We start from the raw sequence: 22538 nt of genomic DNA on the forward strand, positions 1-22538 counted from the left end.
TTCGGCTCAGGTCATGATCTCAGGGTCCTGGGATCGAGTCCCTTATCGGGCTCTCTGCTCAGCGGGGAGCCTGCTTCCCCCTTCTCTCTCTCTGCCTGCCTCTCTGCCTACTTGTGATCTCTCTCTGTCAAATGAATAAATAAACTTAGTCTATTTATAAATAAATATATATTTTTTATTTATAATATATTTTATTTCAGGCAGAGAGAGAGAAGGGGGAAGCAGGCTCCCCGCTGAGCAGAGAGCCCGATAAGGGACTCGATCCCAGGACCCTGAGATCATGACCTGAGCTGAAGGCAGAGGCTTAACCCACTGAGCCACCCAGGCACCCCATGAATAAATAAAATCTTAAAAAAAAAAAAGGAAAATTGAAACCTTGAAAATCCTTTAAAATTCATAAAATGAATATAAATATATAAATATAGTGAATTCATTATATTAATATAAATATATGAATATAAAATGAAATATAATTTCATTTTTGAAATATATAGTGAATTTGGAAAGTCGACATTTTAACTGGAAGTTTCAGTTTTCCTTTGAAAATTGAAACCTTGAAAATCCTTTAAAATTCTTGAAATTTGAATTCCTTTGAAAAAACATTTTTGTAAACTCAATTGTGTGAGCTACTGTTTATTTTCTGACTATTTGCATATTCATTTCATTTGAATATTTAATTCAGTTGAAATTTCCTATGAAATATAAGGAATTTTTTTTAGTGGGGAGAGGACAGAGGGAGAGGGAGAGAGAGAATCGTGAAAGCAGGCTCCATGCCCAGCTTAGAGCCCAAAGCAGGGCTCCATCTAACAGCCCCGAGATCATGACCTGAGCTGAAATCAGGAGTCTGACGCTTAACTGACTGAGCCACCCAGGTGCCCCTATTTAAATGCATAATGTAAAATAATTCCTTTATTGCTATAATTCCATGTGTAATATAAGAGATCTCATGTATAACCTGTACCTAGTTGACTATCTTGACTGCATCTTGTGCAAAATTTCGTAAAATATATCTGACAGGCCTGCCATGAGTCACCATTACTATCCTAACTGTGGTCACATTAAGCTTAGTTTTGAAGTACTTATTGAATCTGAAAAGCAATCCTTGGAATTTCCCAGAAGTTTTATTTTTAATACTTTTTTTCTTATCAGAATTTAACAGAATTCCCTTTATAATGTAAACAGTGAGGCAATTTAAATAACTAAGGAGATCTTACTACCCAAACTTTCATATTCTCCTTTTGGACGTTTTATATTTATTATTTTCTGTTAGAAGAAGAAATCCTCCTACAGGCTTCATTTTTTAAAAAGAGACACTTTTTAAAAGAGACACTTCTTAAAATTTTCTTAAGAAGATTTTATTTATTTATTTATTTATTTGTCAGAGAGAGAGAGAGAGAGACAGAGAGACAGACAGACAGACAGCAAGAGACGGAGTACAAGGTGGGGCAGTGGAAGAGGGAGAAGCTGGCTTCCCACTGAGCAGGGAGCCGGATGGGGGGCTCAGCCCCAGGACGCTAGATTCATGATCTGAGCCAAAGGCAGACATTTAATGACTGAGCCACCCAGGCGTCCACATTAATTTTTTAAATTAAAGTTCACAGTAAAATATGTCTCAGTGAGTTGTAAATTTTTAGATGTGGATGAAGGTCTTGGAAATACTCAGGGTCACTCTTCTCCAAAGAATCTTTTATAATATTTCACTTTTGCATGGTCATTCAAATTAATCACAATAATACTGTGGACATTTTTGGTTATTCTATAATATTTTTATTCTGTGTATATATAAAATATTTGAGAAAAGTGGGCATAATAAGAGTTGCTTTTTCTGGTTTAAGCAGCAAAATATTTGTTCATTTAAGTGGTTGGTTATGAAAGTTATTTGTGAACTCTGCTCTATGACGGGTACCATGGAATTGAGAAGTCAGTATATTCGATAAAATTAGAAATAACATAAAGAGATTTAGCTTAATACTCATTGGAAACCTATAGTTTCATTTAAGCTTTGTGAAAATATGTAGTATTCTGTAGTGAATAGCTTTTAATGCCATTTCCCAAGCCCAATGAGCAGCTAATAATGAATTACAGACCTCTAAGAGAATGGTATTATTTGTTATTAATTCACAGAACATGTTCACTTTGTATCAGAAGAGATGTTTGTTGAACAAAATGGAATCCATGACTCAGGCTCTATTATGATATTTTATAGCCCAAGCTCAGGCGTTTCTTTCTTGTTTGTGAAACTCATCTTAGAAAATGATGTGTACCTACTTCTGGAAAAAAGTTTGTTGAGAAAGAATAAGAGGGTTTTGAAAAACACCTCTGGGTTTTCTTGTAAACTGATAAAACTCCCTAGTCCTACCAAGGATTATACCTTCCTGCTATTCAAGTAGCTTAAGCCAAGATTAGTTATATGTTAATACCTATTTCACTAAAATAGCAGATCTCACACATTTGGGTCTCACACTTTATACTCTTACAAATTATTGAGTATCCCCAAAGAGTTTTGTTTATGTCATTTATCTATTCATTTATATATAATAAATTATAATTAGAAAGTTTAAAATGATTTATTACTCATTTAAAATAAGGATATACCATTACATATTAAATAACTTATTTTTTATAAAGAAATAACTATGCTTTCCAAAGTAGAAAATAGGGAAAAGAGTGCTATTGTTTTATATTTTTGTAAGTATCATTGATATTGACTTACTAAAAGGCAGCTGCATTCTCATACCTGCTTCTGCATTCAAGCTCTTGCAATATGGTGTTTTGATTAAAGTATACTAAGAAAGTCCAGGTCTCACAAATACGTGGTTGGAAAAAAGGAGGAGTACTTTAATAGCTTTTTAAGATAATTATGGAAACTCTTATTTGAATTATATACCAAAACTCAACAAGTAGTAATTTCTTAAAAATTAGATGCTGTGTGACATCCGTAAACACATCAATGAACTTTTCATACTGTTACATTAAAATCTCGGATGCCTGAGTGGCTCACTCACTAGGGGTCTGCCTTCAACTCAGGTCATGATCCCAGGGTCCTGGGATGGAGTCCCATGTCAGGCTCCCTGCTGGGTGGGAAGCCTGCTTCTCCCTCTCCCTCTCCTCGTGCTTGTGTTCCCTCTCTAGCTGTGTCTCTCTCTGTCAAATAAATAAATAAAAATCTAAAAAAAAAAAAATCTCTTGGTATACTTAGCACTTTGAATGGGTCCTTTTATCCATCCATGATTTTATAACATCATACGTTGCTCATTTTGCAAATATGGAACCAGTGAGTTATAGATCTTTCCTATGGTGACACATATTAATATATAATATTTTAAGTACTACATTAGTTAATGTTAGTATGATATCCATCAGAAATATAAAAGCTGTGAGATTCATGATTGTGTTTGAAAGTTCATTTATCATTGGTAATGCATATCTCAGATTCTAATCTTAAAATGACAGGCCCACTTCATTATTTTGAGAAAGTGTCTGCCATATACATAAATCTGTATAAGCATATTTGTCTGTCATTTATTCTTTCCAGTAAAAAAATGGTAGGAAAAAAAAGAAATGCAGCTAGTTCAGCTTACAACTTAAACAGTTACAGAGTAGTATTTCTCTGAACAACTATCCTACTTCTATATGAAGTAAAAGTGCTTTATATCTACTTACTATTTGAAATGCAGAATATTTAAAAAGTTGTATACTCAGGGGTTGAGTAATAATGAAATTAAACTATTGCTTCATCAACGACATTTTAAACTGAAACTGACTTTTTTTAAAACTGCAGATGTGCAGCTATGAAGAATACAGTGACTACAAGTATAATTTGGGGATTGCTGCCTTCATTTCTGTTAAGGTGGCCGCAGTTTTACTTGCCATTACATTAGCACCATCAATGTAAATGTCAACAAAGTGAAAGAAACTACTAATTTTTATTATTATTATGAAAATAGTTTTTACCACTGAGATGCCTTTGAATCTCTGTACCCATTTTGATTCTGTTCAGTGAATCAGAATAAAATATTCTTTTATTCTGTTTTAGAATAAAAAATCCTTATCATGGCCACAAGAACTTGGATGGGTGGAGTGTTGCGAAATATACGCATAAAGAAAATGACAGGTCAACTTTTCTGTACCAAATTAGTAGAATAGACAATAAGTTCTAGGGAGATACATAAGAAGAAAAGGTTGTTGTTATGAAGATTACTTACTATAATAAAAAAGTACAAAAATGGTGTTGGAACACAGGAGAGGAACTTGATTGTTGGGTCTGGAGGGTGCTGGAGATAACTGGGAATTACAGAGAAGTGTTCTCAGAACAATTGATACTTAAGTACTCAATAAATATTTGTTAATAGTAATTTCAAAATAGGGGTGCCTGGGTGGCTCAGTGGGTTAAAGCCTCTGCCTTTGGCTTGTGTCATGGTCCCGGGGTCCTGGGATCGAGCCCCACATCGGGCTCTCTGTTCAGCCGGGAGCCTGCTTCCTCCTCTCTATCTGCCTACCTCTCTGCCTACTTGTGATCTCTGCCTGTCAAATAAATAAATAAAATCTTTTAAAAAAATAGTTATTTCAAAATAAAAATATAAAAAATGTTTTCACTTATTTACTAATTAGTGATATTTTTAAGCTTTTCATGCTGTTTTTGATCCCTATGACATTTGCTTGGACTGATAGAATTTTTCTACTGGTAGAGAAGTTCTGAACACGATTAATGTCTCTCTCTAAATGTAGGAAATTATCCAGATCTCCCTTTTCGATGTCTCATTAGACTCAGTCAAGGAGGCAATGAGGCAATGAAAGGAGGGGCAGGTTTTGGAAGAAACTGATACAGAAGGAGAAAGAAAGTGTTATAGATATGATGACAGAAACTAAAGTTGGATCCAAGGGAGTAATGTTTACATCACTGGATTATATCCCAGGGGCTATTCTCAGCACTTTCCATGTATTAACTCACGTAGACTTCCCAAGAGTACTAGCAGGTATGTACTCATAGACTACCCGTTACAGATGAGGAAATTGAGACACTGAGAGGTTAAATAAAATGCTCAAGATAACACAGTTATTGAGCAGAATGACAGAAGGTAATCTGGCACAGAGAGCTACTGTATTGGTCAGTTCATTTCTGTTTTTGTTTCATCTCTTGAACAATACTGCTAATCAAGATATCTTGTTTTCTTCAGGTTTTTGAAAATAGACTTTTTTTTTTTCACTCATATTTCTGGAGACTAAGAAAAGCAGTTTTAGATTCATAGCAAAATGGAGCAGAAAGAAGTAAGTTCCTATATACTCCCTGATCTCAAAGCACACAGCCTCCCACATTATCAGTCTCCCCAACTACAGTGGTACATTTATTACAGTTGATGAACCTACATTGATTGACATCATTATCACCCAAAGTCCATAATGTACATTAGCATTCACTCTTGGTGTTATACAATTCTATAGGTTTTGACAAAAGTATAATGACATGTATCTACCATTATAGTATTACACAGTTTTAGGTATATGGTATTATACTATATTGTGCATATAGTATTATACAAGTTCCATACCCTGAAAGTCCTCTGTATTCTGCCTATTCATGTCCCTGCAATGTCCTCAATTCCAGATAACCCTTAATCTTATTTTGCTGTCTCTGTAGTTTTGCATTTTTCAGAATGTCATGTAATTGGAATCTTAACATATGTAGCCCTTTTGGATTGAGGTCTTTCATTTAGTAATATGCATATAAAGATCCTCCATGCCTTTTCATGGCTTCTTTTTAGCACTAAATAATATTCCATTGTCTTGAATATGCCACAATTTATCCATTCATCTACTGAAGGACATCTTGGTTGCTTCCAAGTTTTGGCAGTTATGAATAAAGCTGCTAATCCATATGCAGGTTTTTTTTGTGAACATGTTTTTGGGTAAATACCAAGGAGCACAATTTCTGGATTGTCTACTAAGAATATGCTTAGTTTTGTAAGAAACTGTCATACTGTCTTCCATAGTGGTTGTCCATTTTGCATTCCTACCAGCAATGCATTAGAGTTCCTGTTGTTCTACATACTTGTCAGTATTTGGCATTGCCAGTATTTTGGATTTTGGCCATTCTAGTAGATATGTAATGATAACTCCTTGTTATTTTAATTTATAATTCTGTAATGACATAGGATGTTGAATGTCTTATCATATGCTTTTTTTTCTCCCATGTATCTTCTTTAGTGAGGTATCTGTTCAGATCTTTTGCCTATTTTTTAATTGAGTTGCTCATTTTCTTATTGTTGACTTTTAAGAATTCTTTGTATATTTTGGATGACTATACATTATTTAGTATGTCTTTTGCAAACCTTTTCCCAGTCTCCTCTTGGGTTGTTTTCTTTTTAATGTCCAGGCTGCTGTTCAGCCAAGGTTGCCTTTTTTTTAAAGATCTTATTTATTCATTAGAGAGAGGGGGAGAGCACAGAGGTTGAGTAAGAGGGAAAAACAGACTCCCTGCTGAGCAGAGAGCCCAACATAGGGCTCGATCCCGGGACCCTGAGATCATGACCTGACTGAAGGCAGACACTTAACCAACTGAGCCACCCAGGTGCCCCGACTGTCTTCTCATTTGTTGATGGTATCTTTCACACAGCAAAAAATTTTAATTGTAATGAAGTCTAGCTTATCGATTATTTCTTCTGTGGTTAATTATTTAGTGTTTTATCTAAAAGGTTATTGCCAAAACCATAGGTCATCTAAATTTTTTCCTGTATTATCTTCTGGGAGTTTTAGAGTTTTGTGCTTTTAACATTTAGGAGTGTGATCCACTTTGAGCTAATTTTTATGAAGAGTGCAAGGTCTATCTGTGTCTAGATTCATTTTCTTCTATATGAATATCAGGTTATTTCAGCATTATTTCTTGAAAAGACTATCTTTTTTTCCACTGCATTGCCTTTGCTTCTTTGTCAAAGTTGACTATGGGTATACTATTTCTGGTCTCTGTTCTATTTGGTTGATCTGTTTGTCTCTTCTTTCACCAATACTACACTGTCTTGATTACTCTAGCTTAATATTAGTCTTTAAGTCAAATAATGACTTTATTCTTTGACATTCTTCTTCTTCTTCAGTATTATGTTTTCTGTTCTGGATCTTTTACCTTTCTGTAAACTTTAAAAATCAGTTTAAAATCTGATTTTAAAAGATTTAAAACTTTAAAATCAGTTTGTCATTATCCACAAAATAACTTGCTGGGATGTTGATTGGGATTGCATTGAACTATAGATCAAGTTTGGAAGAACTGATACTTGACAGTATTGAGTCTTCCTATCCATGGGCATGGAATATCTTTCTTTTTATATAGTACTTCTTTGATTACTTTCTTTAAAGTTTCATAGTTGGGGCACCTGGGTGGCTCAGTCGTTGGGCATCTGCCTTCGGCTCGGGTCATGATCCCGGGGTCCTGGGATCGAGCACGCATTGGGCTCCCAGCTTGGCGGGGAGTCTGCTTCTCTCTCTCCCACCCCCCTGCTTGTGTTCCCTCTCTCGCTGTGTCTCTCTCTCTCTGTCAAATAAATAAATAAAATCTTAAAAAAAAAATAAAGTTTCATAGTTTTCCTCATGTAAATCTTGTATATATTTTGTCAACTTTAACCTAATTATTTAACTGGGGGAAGTGCTAATGTAAATGGTAATGTATTTTTAATTTCAAACAACACTTGTTCATTTGTTGATATATAGGAAGGCGGTTAACTTTTGTATATGAACCTTGATATTTTGTATATGAACCTCTGATATTAGTAATTCATATCTTTTTTTTTCTTAGTTAACTGGCTAGAGGCTTGTTGATTTTAATGATCTTTTTCAAGAACCAGCTATGTTTTGTTGATTTTCTCTGTTGATTTTTTGTTTTCAATTTTATTGATTTCTGCTCTGATTTTTAAAAATTTTTTCACCTGCTTACTTTGGGTTTAATTTACTCTCCTTTTTCTAGCTTTCTAAGATAGAAGCTTAGATTATTGATTTTAGATCCGTCTTCTTTTCTAATATATGCATTCAGTGCTATAAATTTTCCTTTAGGTGCTGCTTTTGCTGAATCCCAAAAATGTTAATAAGTTGTATTTTCATTTAGATATTTTTCAAATTTCTTTTGAGATTTTGTCTTTGACCCATGTATTATTTAGAAGTGTTGTTTAACCTCCAAATATTTTGGGGCTTTTTCAACTGCTTTTCTGTTTCTAGTCCAGTTCTGTTGGGGCATCTTGGAGCAGTTACCTGCCATGTTCCCATGCTCCCCTAAGAGCATACATTGTACGTTTTCTATTCCTTAAAATACATTAATATACATTACATAGCATATAACATGGTCTGTTTTGATGAACAAGATATCTTTCTCATTGTATTGAATTGAAGACTTAGATTAATGAAGCAATTTTTAAATAATTCTCCTTTCCGTCAGTGGTAGATACTTAGCACTTTGTCTTCAACTCATTTCATGATCTGTTCTAAAGGGGGGGAAGTTTTTCATTTATGGTGATTTGTATCTATATATGCCAATCTGTGTCTAAGAATGAGTGGCATCTGTGGAAAATCTGGGCTGTTTTCTTAAAATGTTTATATGCATTGGAGAAAGTGTTCTATGTTGTAAATATGTACTTAATATATATAAAGTAGATATATATATTGGCTATCATACACACATATATATTGACTTAGGTAACATGCCATATTAGCTGGATTTTTCTTTTTTACAATGGAGGGATATTTAACATTTCACAAAAATTTATAAGTAATAAATTTTCATTATAACCTTTAAAATGTGACAATTTTTTCTATCCCATTTAGTTTTGTCAGCCTGGCGGGTGGCAGCTGTCCAGAGAAAGGAAGCAGCCAACATTTTTTGTGGTGGTCCTGACAGATATTGACTCAGATCGACATTACTGCTCGTGCCTAACCTTCTATGAGGCAGAAATCAATCTTCAGGTACAACAACTTTTCTAGCCAAAGGAACAACATTTAGGAATCTTTTTTAAAATGCCATTTTTGATGTTGTTGTTAGAACTATAAGTTTTTAAGTTCTTTGGGTTGCTTTAGAAAGACTGAGGTACCCTACTGTTGGAGAAGAGAGGAAGAAGGTAAAATTTAATTGTTTTCTTTTAAAATACTGATCATAATCTGAGTATTTCCAAGAATAGCATATTCATGAATTGGTTTATTTCCTGTCAGTCCTGTTCTTGAGAGATCTTTTACAGAATATAGAGCATAATCAGAATGTTTATAAATCACCAATCACAATGCTCGATATTATTTTTTAAGTACCCAACTAAATGTCAAGTCATTATTACTAGTGGTGGGAGTATCAATATGACAAGACTGAAATTCATAGGCTAGAACCATAGAAATGAAAAATATTGGTTTCTTGGAGTGTTTGTTGGGGCTCTTAGTTTCAGATAGCTGAATCTACTTTCTCTAATTTATGCATAAGAGGATTTATGACAATGTATTGGGCAGCTTATGTAATCTCACGGGTTATGGGTGAGCTGGGAACCAATTTTGGGTACTAGGAATTGCCTAACTTGGGTCTGTTTTAGTAACTTTTTCTGCCTTTGACCACTTGGCACTTATGATGTTGCATACTAGACAATATAACCTTTACATGTTGTCCTAAAAATTCTAACCTCTCATGTGCAGCCTGTTTAATCATACACTGGTGACTTTTGCTTTAAATCTCACATGGTTTGTTTCCTTGTGGAAGTCAGAGTCCATGCAGATCCCACCCCCCTGCAAAGGAATCAGAAAAATTTTTTGTTGTTGTTATGCATTTGTTTGTTTGTTTTGCTTTCAAACCTCTATAGTGCAAGAAGGAAACTATGAAAGAGTTTGGAGGGTATTGAGTAAGTCGATCTGCCTTATCTGCAGTACTTTCTGCTACACGCAGGTAAATGAGTATCACTGCCAGAATAAAGGATTGGCTTGCTTTCTAAAATGGCCTCACAAAGAAGCATTTGTTGTTTGGGTTGCTCCAATTAAAACTCCAGTATCTGAGTGTTACCAGATGCAGAAATCTGAATTTGTAGTACCAGAGAAGATGTCACCTTTCTTGACACAGACTTATATTATTCACATTCATTAGACTGATGTATTAAAACCAGCATGCTAGTTTATTAATTTACTGTGGTAAATTAAAAGTTAACATAGAACAAAATATGCATCATCTGTATTATCAGTACATTCTCTCTTTGTTGTCAGATCTTTGTGGGAAGCCATTTCAAAATCTGAAGCATTTTGATTGTGGAATCAAACTAAGGAATATTTTATGTCTAATATTTAGTGCCTGTTAGACTAACATAGCCCATTGTTTCCATTTGAGATTAGAGATTGTGTTGTTAGTGTGGACAAAAACTTTGAAGTCAGTGACAATAGCCATTTCTATTGTGGATAGTGTTTGAGTGGATGTTGCCAACAAATAATAATCAAATTCCCATTTTTTATCAATTTTGTCTAAAAGTGTTCTCCAGCCAAAAGCCTCTCTATCTCTTTTAGGTGACCTTTCATTTCTATGTTGATCTTCAGAATTTAAGTTAGTTCTGAGAATGCAGTATTTTATTTTTCTATTCTTTCTTTTTTTAAGATTTTATTTATTTATTTGACAGAGAGTGCAAGTAGGCAGAGCGGTAGGCAGAGGGAGAGGGAGAAGCAGGCCCTCCGCTGAGCAGGGAGCCTGAAGTGAGGCTTGATCCTAGGACCCTGGGATCATGACCTGAGCCGAAGGCAGACACTTAACCAACTGAGCCCCCAGGTGCTCCTTATTTCTCTATTGCTGACGGTATCTCTTCACAATTCCCTAGAATTGCCCAATGAAACTGTGATTTTTCACGTTCTTCCTTCTTTCTCCCTCACAACCAATCCCTCTTGTCCCAAAATAACTGACAGAAAAGTAATACATTGAGATGATGTAGGGGGTTCCTACATTGTCATTGGTGATATAGCAAACTCCTGAACTCAGTTCCTCCCACAGACACACCAAATCTGCTGCTACCATTGAATGATTCCTTCTGAAAGAAATCCGGAAACTAGCTGAGCTACTCACACTGCACAAAAATACCCACACTGAAATGAGTAGAGAAGGCTAAGACAGACTCTTACCATAAATCTTACCCCTTGCACAGTGACTTTGGGAAGGAATTTACAACTTCCAGCTTTTCCCTGATGTGTAAGGCATTTGGACCCAACATCTAGCCTCAACTGGATAATGTTTAAGACTTGCACCTGAGGGATGGGCATCCAAAACACCTAACTTTGAAAGCCAGTGTCCATGAGACTGGCGGGTCTCATGGACACATGGCTTGTATCCATGAGACCCACCAGTCTATAGCAAACTACTAGAGTTCTTAGTAGGTTTACAAAAATTCACTGTGGCTATCCCCCTAGGGCTCAGGATGAAGAGAACAGAACTCTCCATCTCCCAGTCTTTCGCTGAAAGAGTCCCATTTGCATATATATATTTTTAAATTAAAAAAATTTTTTTAAAGATTTTATTTATTTGTCAGAGAGAGAACACAAGCAGGGGGAGCAGCAGGCAGAGCAGGCAGAGGGAGAAGCAGGCTTCCTGCTGAGCAGGGAGCCCAATGTGGGACTTGATCACAGGACATTGGGATCATGACCTGAGCTGAAGGCATGCGCTGTACCAACTGAGCCACCCAGGTGTCCCTATTTGCATACTTTAAAAGCTCCTGCCTTAGGGTCAGGTTTCTAATTTAGCATATCTCTGGGGACCTCAGTGGAGACCAGGGAGGCTAACAGGTGCCATCTCTGTGTTCTCTCTGGCCCACTTCACTTCACCAGTTTTCCCCTGAAATGATCTGTGCCCATGTCTGGCACTTCAGATTTGCAGTTGCTGCCTAAGGAATGCACCCTTTTAATATGTTGGCTCTGGTAGCCAGGAATGCTTAAATTGTCAGCTCCCACAGGACTTAAGCAAAGAAAGAAAGTTCTTACCTGGCCATCCCCACCCAGGTCTCAGTGCAGAAGCAGCAGACAGAAATACCCATCTCCAAGTCTTTCACTGAAAGACGTATATTTGCATACATTAAAAACTCAGGACCTGGCTTCTAGTCAGTCAGAATGTGGTTGCTGAGATCCTTCTCTTTAGCACACTGACAGGTCTTGATACACCCTCAACTACAGGAAGCACTAAGAATAAGGTAGTCTGCTTGACAATCACAGAGGTTTGAGAGATAGCAAAGAACTATGGAAGATTGAATTGATAAGGTTCGTCCTCCTAGGAGAGTCCACTCCTTGAAGATTAGGAATGCATAGAAACTAACAAAGGAAGTAAAGGAAAATGAAGAAACAGGAATATGTTCCAAATGAAAGGACAGAATAAAACCTCAGAAAAAGGAGAAATGGGGGTAAGAAATTTACCTGATAGGGGTGCCTGGGTGGCTCAGTGGGTTAAAGCCTCTGCCTTCGGCTCAGGTCATGATCTCAGGGTCCTGGGATCGAGCCCCGCATCAGGCTATCTGCTCAGCAGGAAGCCTGCTTCCCTTCCTTTCTCTCTGCCTGCCTCTCTGCCTACTTGTGATCTCTCTCTCTGTCAAGTAAATAAATAAAATCTTAAAAAAAAAAAATTGAGGTGTCAAGAGTTAAGGAAAAGGAGAGAATCTTGAAAGTAGAGGAGAAAAACAGTTTGTTCATACAAGGCTCCCCCATGCCTATGAGCAGATTTCTTAGCAGAAACTTTGTGGACTAGTAGGGAGTGGCAAGGTGCATTCAACCAAGAATAGTCTACCTGGCAAAGTTGTCCTTCAGAATTGAAGAAGACATAAACATGTTTCCAGACAAGCAAAAGCTGAAGAAGTTCATCATCACTAGACTGGCCTTTTAAGGAATGTTAAAGGGAGTTCTTTAAGCTGAAATGAAAGGGTACTAATTAGTAACAGGAAAACATATTAAAGTGTAAATCCTAGTTGTAAAAAATCTCTTATGTTGTAAAGATGGTGATTTAATCACTTAGAAAGCCTAGTATGAAGGGATTAAAAGACAAAAGTCGAGGACTACCTGGGTGGCTGGGTTGAGTGTCTGACTATTGATTTCAGTTCAGGTCAGGCTCCATGCTCAGTATAGAGTCTGCTTGAACCTCTCCTGCTCTTCTTTCTCTCTCTCTCTCAAGTAAATAAATAAATAAATAAAATCTTAAAGAAAAGGTAGTAAAAATAACTATATAAAAACATGTTAATGGATACATAAGATTAAAAAAAAGATGTACATTATAGCCTCAAAAAATATAAATTAGGTGAGGGGGGATTAAAAATGTAGTGCTTAGAATATGTTCTAATGTAAGTTGTTATCAACTTAAAATAGACTGTTAAAAATTGTTTTATGCAAACTTTGGTAACCACAAGTAAAAACCTCTAGTAGATACAGAAAAGATAAAGAGAATGGAATCCAAGCATGACACTAAAGACAAACATCAAGTCACAAAGGAAGAAAGCAAGAGAGGAAGGAAGGAACAGTGGAATTACAGAATATCCAGAAAACAAGGAATAAAATGGCATTAGTAAGTACAAACTGATCAGTAATTACTTTAATTGTAGACAGATTAAGTTCTCTAAATCAAAGACTTAGAATGGCTGAATGGATTAAAAAGATAAGACCCAACTAAATGCTACCTACCAGAGACTCACTTGAGCTTTAAAGATAGATACAGACTGAAAGTGAAGATAGAAGAAAATACGGCATGCAAATGGAAACCAGAAGAAAGCTATAGTAGCTATACTTGTCAAACAAAATAGACTTTTTAAAAAAGATTTACTTATTTTAAAAAAGGGGGGGGGGCGCCTGGGTGGCTTAGTGGGTTAAGCCTCCTGCCTTTGGCTCAGGTCATGATCCCAGGGTCCTGGGATCGAGCCCTGCATCGGGCTCTCTGCTCGGCAGGGAGCCTGTTTTCTCCTCTCTCTCTGCCTGCCTCTCTGCCTACTTCTGATCTCTGTCTGTCAAATAAATAAATAAATTTTACTTTTAAAAAATAAGTAAAAAATTTACTTATTATATACAGAGAGAGATGGCTGCTTGCAAATGAGGGGAGGGTCAGAGAGAGAGAATCTCAAGCAGACTCCTTACTGAATGTAGAACCCAATGTGGGCTCGATCTCACAATCCTGAGATCATGACCTGAGCCAAAAAAAAAAAAAAACCCAAGAGTGGGATGCATAACCAACTGAGCCACCTGGGAACCCCCAAAATAGACTTTAATCTAAAAGCTGTAATAATTGACAAAGAAAGTCATTTTATAATGATAAAGTAGTCAACCCATCAAGAGGATTTAAGATTGTAAATATTCACATACCCATCAGAGCACCTAAATAAATATAATATTTGCTTATGTTCTTTATAGAACTCCCTTTTTTTCTTCTCCAGTACAGGATGCAGTTTAAAATCACATATGGCTTTTAATTATCATTTCTAATTGTGCCTTTTTTTTTTTAAAGGTTTTATTTATTTATTTGACAGATACAGATCACAAGCAGGCAGAGAGAGAGAGGAGCAAGCAGGCTCCCTGCTGAGCGGAGAGCCTGATACGGAGCTCGATCCCAGAACCCTGGAATCATGGCCCGAGTCGAAGGCAGAGGCTTTAACCCACTGAGCCACCCAGGCGCCCCATGTCTTTTTATCTAGAATAGTTGCTCACCCTTTGTTTTATGACATTGACATTTTTGAATAATGCAGGTCTCATGTCCCCTTTTAATTAGTAATAATCGCGCCTCAGTTAAACCTCATTGGCTACGGTACCGCCACTGCACAAAAAGCTCATGTCCCTTTTTAATAGAATATTCATTATTGTGTGTTTTTTCTGATGTCTCTTTTCTTTAGATTCAGTTTATACATCAGCAGTTGGAATATTACCAACATTTGAAATACTGTGTTTCATTTCTTTTCTTTTTCTTTTTTAAGATTTTACTTATTTTTTTAACAGAGACAGAGTCCAAGTAAGCAGAGCGGCAGGCAGAGCGAGAGGGAGAAGCAGGCTCTCTGCTGAGCAGGGAGCCTGATGCAGGACTTGATCCCAGGACCCTGGGATCATGTCCTGAGCTGAAGGCAGATGCTTAACCAACTGAGCCACTCAGGCACCCCAAAGTATGTTTCTTACAATGGTGTCCATCTTTTATGTTAATTTGGTAATTTGGTCAGGTGATGGCCAGATATTTCCATTCTACAGTTGCTGTTTTATTGCTTTCAACTAATAAATAAACTGTGGGAAGACACTTTAAAACAATGCAAACATTCCATTACTCCTTAATCATGTCCCCCTAGATTTAGCATTTAGTGATGATTCTTGCTTGTGTCAATTTTTATTATGATGGTTGTAAAATGATTATTTCCCACCTCCAAACATCTTCTACCTTTACTAGTCAGTAGTTGACATTTTACTATAAGCAGGGAAGACCTTTTCCTGTCTTGTCTGTCTGAGCTATAGACTCATTTATTCCACTTTCTGTTTTCTTCAGTAGTATTTAATTAATGGTTTTCATGCACAAATTATCCTAGATTTGTACCCTTCAAGTTGGTTCCTATTTTCTTGTGATAAGGCCCCATTATTTTTTAAAGCATTTTTAAAATTTTGTGTCATAATAAGCTGATCCAGGATCATCTTATTCCTTCCTTGCCCTCGGCCTTGAAATCAGCCATTTTTCCAAGGATCCTTGGCTCATTTGAGTGGAGAATAATATTAGAAACAAGATGTAGGTTCTTGTGTATTTGGAATCAGTGTTTAAAAACCTTTTTTTCTTTTTAAGCTTAGATATTTGCCCATTTTCCATTTTAAGTGGACCAAAATTATAATTTACTTAGTTTTTATAACCAACTTACAGAAGCTTATATTCTGCTTCTTAAGAGTTTTCCCAAGTTTCTGAAAATGAAAATAAGCTGTGAGAGTTCTGGCTCCTATAGAATTGCAATTAGGTTGTAAGGTACTCAGCAGAATTGTATTGTATAATAGCTTTTCTGTGCTCATAACAGAAAGTTAATATTGTTTGGAATTGGTCCCCCAAAATGGCATAAACAATGAGGCAGAATTTGAGTAAATAGTATTAAAACTCTGATGATGTTCCTTTCTAGGTCATCATTAATGTTTTTCCCATTTTTGGTGTGAAGTTAACTCTGTTCTTTTTTAAAAATGTGTTTTTCTTTTATTTCTGGATCATATCATCAGTTCAAAAATAGATCTTTTAATTCTCATTTGGTGTGAATTACTTCATACCAAATATACTATGACACATTATTTGGAAGCCTGAAGAGGAAGAACTTAGGGATACACACCATCCAAAGTATAATTGTGCAACTTTAAGAATGTTGGCTCTTATCTTTCCAGGATACAGTAACACTGTCAATAATGACAAGCAAAATCTTTGCATTAAACTTTTGAAAACATGTTCCCAAAATTATTCAACTAGACAATATGATTGTAATTTTTTTAATGTAATCACTAAAACAAGATAAATATAAGGTTGCTTTTTATGGGCTTATCTAAAAGGTAGACCCGTCTAAATTTTTTATTTAGTTGTATCTTTTTAAAGTCTTTTTAATGAGTTTATAATTATGTTTCTGAACCAATAGTAATGATGCAATTCACAGTAAAGACATTTGGTGTGTCAGCAAATAAATTGTCAAAGGATGGGGGGTGATGATTGAAGGTACATTGGAGAACTAAGATGAAGAATAAAGAGGTACATAGAAGGAATAGGATATGTTTCTTTATCTCAGTTGGCTTAAAATCTGGTGTGTAAGGCAAAATCAAAATTTAAGTATAAAGATTCGCCTAAGTACCTATGCTAAGTACCAGTTCAGTGATGGAGTTAATAATTAAAGACATGTAGCTGAAATAAATCTTACAGATTTTAAAGGATCCAGTGGCCATTTAAAAAACAAGAGCTAATAAAAGCTTAGAGTAGAGGAAATAGAAAGTGCAGTCCAGGCAAAAAGCTATAGATAGAGAAAAAAAAGATTATCACGTTTATGATACGTTGAACGCCTGTCATGTTCCAGGCACTGTACTGAAAGTTTTACAGAACCTTTATTCCTTATTATTTAACTCACAGGTAGTTTATTTTATTTTATTCTCTCAAGAACAGCACTCGGGGCGGGGCGTGCCGGGGTAGTTTAGCCGGTTAAGCATCTGCTTTTGGCTCAGGTCTTAACCCCAGAGACCTTGGATTGACTGCTCCTTGCTCAGCGGGGAGCCTGCTTCTCCCTCACCCTTTGCCCCACCCCCAGCTTGTTTTCCCTCTCTCTAATAAATAAATAAAATCTAAAAACAAACAAACAAACAAACAAGAACAGCACTTTGTAAGTTTTAACTATCCATTTTATGGATGAGGCTAAAAGACTTACCCAAGGGAGTTCTGGTACTAAGTCAAAAAGCTTGAATTTGTCTGTCTCCAGAAACCAAATATCAATATCAAATACTAAAACATATATTACAAGTTGCAAAAATTATATCATTGTATATTGTTTCAAGAAAAATTGTCAAGGATATACCATAATTGGTCTTACTTATTATTTATTATCAGTATCTGACAGTGGAAACATTACAAATGAATGGAATCTGTACATTTTAACAAGTGTTATTTAAATAGTTATTGAACTTTGTGAGAAAAAAATAAATTTAAATGCTCATAGTAAAATATAGCAATTCCAAATGATTGAGCAATTTATCTGGAAAAATGAAGTAATAAAAATGGATTTCTAAACTAATCTCTTGTTGGGAAAACTTGGAGCAGTGTAGGAAATCACATAAGACATTTGATTTATCTGAAGAATAACCTAGTCATTTTTTCTTTATTTCTTTTTCCCTCACTTGGTTATCAAACACTTAAATTGTGCTCATTGTAGAAAATTTAGAATGTATTGGGGAAAAAAGAAAGAGAACAGAAAAAAAAACCAATAATGTATTTTGTTTTAATAATAAGAATTTTTTTAAAAACTAAAACTCTTTATAGATATAATTAATGTCTACACATTAATTGACCATGGATATAATACACTTAAACCACCTCCTAATGGGCATTTAATTCCTCTCTTATCAATATTATGAACAACACGGTTATGAATATCTCTTTGGAATAATCTTGATTCTATTAAGGAGGGTTTTGTCAATGATTATGTTTCTCACTAAATTAGAAATTAGAGAAGACTGGGGTGCCTGGGTGGCTCAGTGGGTTAAGCCTTTGTCTTCCGCTCAGGTCATGATCTCAGGGTCCTGGGATCGAGCCCCGCATCAGGATCTCTGCTCAGTAGGGAGCCTGCTTTCCCCTCTCTCTGCCTGCCTTTCTGCCTGCTTATGATCTCTCTATGTCAAATAAATAAATAAAATCTTAAAAAAGAAATTAGAGAAGAGCAACATTATACTTTTTTTTAAAAATTTTTATTTTTTAAGTAATCTCTGTGCCCGCTTTGGGGCTCGAACTCACAACCCCAAGATCAAGAGTCACACACTCCACCTACTGAGCCAGCCAGGTACCCCACAGTCAGCATTATACTTGATGGTATCCTAGAGACTAATCCTCAGACCTCATTCAGTGAAGAGAATCGAGTGAAAACTAGCATAAGTAACATAATTCAGACAGACATAAGAATTGGGGGGACATATATCTTGAGTTTATTCTGACGTTTGATAATTTGCAACATATACACATATCCACATAGGATTCTCTTTGTAGTAGGAATGGAAGATTATGCTTTTTGTGCAAGGGTCCTTTCTCCATCCTCTCCCTTTTCAAACTGAGAATTTCTTACTGCACAGAATGCTGTGTCTTAGCACTCCTCTTGACATCCATCACAGATGCATTCTGTAGGGAAAACGTTTCATTGAATTAGTTATGACTGATTAGTATTATATGCTTAAAATGTATGAGACATTAAAACAACAGGACAAACTTTTGAGGACAAGTTCCCCAAATCCTTCAATATTAAATGCCTTTTCTTAAATATGGACAATTTTACAATAAGAAGGGCTGCAGCAAGAACTGTGTATTGTTGTTACTATTTAATTTAAATGCAAGAAGGATTATTACATGCAGCTATACTTAATGGAATACAGTGTGAACATCTTCCCAGATTTATAGCTTGACTTTTTTCGTATGTCATGTCTTCTAAACAGGTCTTTGAACTAATACCTATTTCTTTTAAAGGTTATATATGAATACAAGATAGTTGAAAGAGAACTAACCCACGAGTTAGAAGACTTGATTTATTAATCCCCATTCTACATTGAATGAGCTGTATGATCGTAGCAAGTGATTTCATGTCTCTAGGCATGAGATTCTTTATTTGTAAAATGAAGTGGTTATCTTCTAGTACTATATTGTTTTGTTATTCTATCATGTTAACTACCTCTGATTTTATACTTTAAAAAAAAAAAGATTTATTGGGACGCCTGGGTGGCTCAGTCAGTTAAGCATTTGCCTTCAGCTCAGGTCATGATCCCAGGGTCCTGCGTGGGACTTCTTGCTCAGCGGGGAGCCTGCTTCTCCCTCTGTTTGCCTCTCCCTCTGCCTACTGCTCCCCACTGTTTGTGCTGTCTCTCTCTCTGACAAGTAAGTAAATAAAATCTTAAAAAAAAAAAAAAAGATTTATTTATTCACCTTAGAGAGAGAGAGAGAGAGAGAGGCAACACTTGAGCAAGAGTGGGGTGAGGGGCAGAGGGAAAGAATCTCAGTACAAAGTCCCTGCCAAGGAGGGAGCCCAATGCAGGGCTCAGTCTCACAACCCTAAAATCTTGACCTGAGTTGAAATCAAGAGTTGGACACTTCACTGACTGAGCCACCCAGGCACCCCTAATTAAGTTTTATTTGTTTAAGTAATCTTTATACCCAATGCGGGGCTCAAACTCATTACCCTGAGGTCAAGAGTCAGATGTTCTTCTGACTGAGCCAGTCAGGCACCCCTAACTACATCTGATTTTAGAGATATATATTAATTTTGCTCATAGTATATATAGAGTTTCTACATAAATTATGATCCACAGAATATTTCATCATCTGAATAAAGCCTGCTTTTTAGACCAATATATTTAATATGACCAGATGTCCTGTGTCTTTATGGAATGTTTCACTATGCCATGTTACATGATCATTAAAGTTTCAACATGTGTTCTTTAAAAAAATAAAGCTGAAATCTTGGATCTTAGTGCCCAACTTTATAAACTTGTAAATTAGGGGTTCCAGGGAAGTACCTTTTATTTATATTATGTTTAAATTATGAATTTGTAAACTTAAGTCCTATGATCTTATAACTCACCAAATAATATAATTTTTCATCTAAAAACTAATTCAATGTTTTGTCATTTCTAATCTTTTTTTACCAATTTTAACACATAATGGAAAAGAACTTTCAAAAGAGCCCATTTACTTTTGTATTTCACAAAATAATATTCTTGAATTTATGAGAACCTAATTTGGAGTTGGTTAACCTTGTTAGAAAGAAACAAATAAGTTTATCTGCAGTTTTCCTACCTCATACAAAAGTTTGTGTTAATTATTTCTTTTTCTTCAGAGATAAGGATTAGCTTAATAGTATTTGTCATAATGTTGACCTTTGAAGTCAGTCCTAGATGCTCTTAATAATCTTAAAAGATATACCAAAGAATTCTTGAGTAATAACTAACAATTGATTTGAATTAATTATGTCCTGGGGATAAAGGATAAGGAACATAGTAACAGTGATCATATTTTTCAGTTAATAATGATTAACTTATTAACTGATTTATTCAGTGTATATTAACTGGAGGGTAAAGGGTGTTTAAAAAAAGGTACGTAGTAAGAATTACTAAAATAAAAGATGTCAAAAATTAAAGCTTCAACAAATTATCATTAAAAAGTATATTACAAATTAATCTATTTTATCCACTAATAATGTGAACATAGGCAACACACTTTACTTAAGTATGCCTAGCATAAAAATTTTGTGTTTAGCTCATATTTTTAAAAGGTATATAAGGGCTAAAATTAGGAAAATATAATAGGTAGATTAGATACATATTAAAATTCAAGCTGGTCATGTACGTAGCATACTGCTTTTTTCTAAGTTTGACTTTTTGGATGCTTTGACTTGTCTCGTTGGATTTCTTCTTTTCCTTTTACCTTTATCTCTGACTTTTCTATTTATCCTTTAAATTCCAGCTCACTGCTGTGGGCCTCACTGATTTCCCTTCTCAGAGTTTCTCAATCACTTTAAATATGAACTTTAAAATGTTATAATATTATTGTTTTGCACTTACTGCTGTTATTTCACCTGTGTTGGTTTTAGCACTTAAGCTAGAATATAAATTTCCTGACACAGAAAACTGCACGTTATCCTTCTGTGACACCTGCTATGTGGCCAACCATTCAGTAAGTGTTAAATAAACCTACTGATAAATGTTACTGTTTACTTTTTAAAACTTTAAACTTTTTGTTATAAAGATAGTACAAGAGTAAATATTTTAGCAGATTATTTTTCACTAGATATTTGTATATTTTTATGTGGTATGTGTCAGCCATAATCCCATGACCAAAGACACATGCTAAGAAAAATGCTAATTTTTTGGAGTATAACCTTGCAGGCCTTTTCTCCTCCACATTAAAAATGTAAACATAGGGGCGCCTGTGTGATTCAGTTGTTAAGCATCTACCTTCGGCTCAGGTCATGATCTCAGGGTCCTGGGATCAAGCCCCACATTGGGCTCCCTGCTCAGACAGGAAACCTGCTTCTCCCTCTTCCACTCCTCCAGCTTGTGTTCCCTCTCTTACTGTGTCTCTGTCAAATAAATAAAATCTTTATTAAAAAATTAAAAATAATTAACCCTATATACTGTTTACTACTTTTTAAACTTGTTGCATTTAGTATATTCCTATGTCATATTTTTGATTACCTTTAAATTGTTTTTATAGCCATTTTTTAAAAATTGAGATATAATTGACTTTATAGTCATTATTTCTAAACAGAGCTTTAGCTTCTTGCTGTCCTGTTTTTATAATAATAGAAAAAAAGCTGATTGAAAGAGGAATGGAACTCACATTTATTGAGCCTTTAAAATATGCAAGGCATATTGCCTCCTGATTACTCCCCATTCCTCTTTCCACCTCCAGCCCCTATCTGTGTCTTCTTTAGTTTTCTATCTTTAGTAAATGTCATTACTATCCAGCCATGTGTTCAAACATAAAACTTAGAATTACCACTTACCCTCCCTTTCTTTTATCCTGCACATTCTAGCCATCAGCAAATCCTGTCAATTCTACTAGATTGAATCCTTAATCATCTACTTTTCTTCTATCTCCCATTACTACTCTACTGTACATCTTGCCTTATCTAACAGACTTCTTTTTTTTAATTTTTAATTTTTTATTAACATATAATATATTATTAGCCCCAGGGGTACAGGTCTGTGAATCACCAGGTTTAAACTCTTCATAGCACTTACCATATAGCACATACCCTCCCCAACATCCATAACCCAGCCACCCACCTACCAGACTTCTAACAATGCCTCCCTATTTCTACTTTTGCAAGCTATTCTCCATTCAACATTAGCGTGATTTTTTTCAA

At 35.4% G+C, this 22538-nt stretch overlaps 1 protein-coding gene across 2 annotated transcripts in view; it reads left to right on the top strand.

Moving 5' to 3' along the window:
• The window catches only part of SBF2 (SET binding factor 2), a 463869-nt gene that overhangs the window by 193789 nt on the left and 247542 nt on the right, over nt 1-22538 (top strand). For both annotated transcript variants that reach the window (XM_080816668.1, XM_080816669.1), the window contains exon 3: nt 8803-8940. In XM_080816668.1, the coding sequence (XP_080672794.1) occupies nt 8803-8940 (138 nt within the window). The remainder of the gene's footprint in view (nt 1-8802; nt 8941-22538) is intronic.

The sequence above is a fragment of the Martes martes genome, assembly GCF_963455335.1.
Source record: "Martes martes genome assembly, chromosome: 10".
NCBI lineage: Eukaryota > Metazoa > Chordata > Mammalia > Carnivora > Mustelidae > Martes > Martes martes.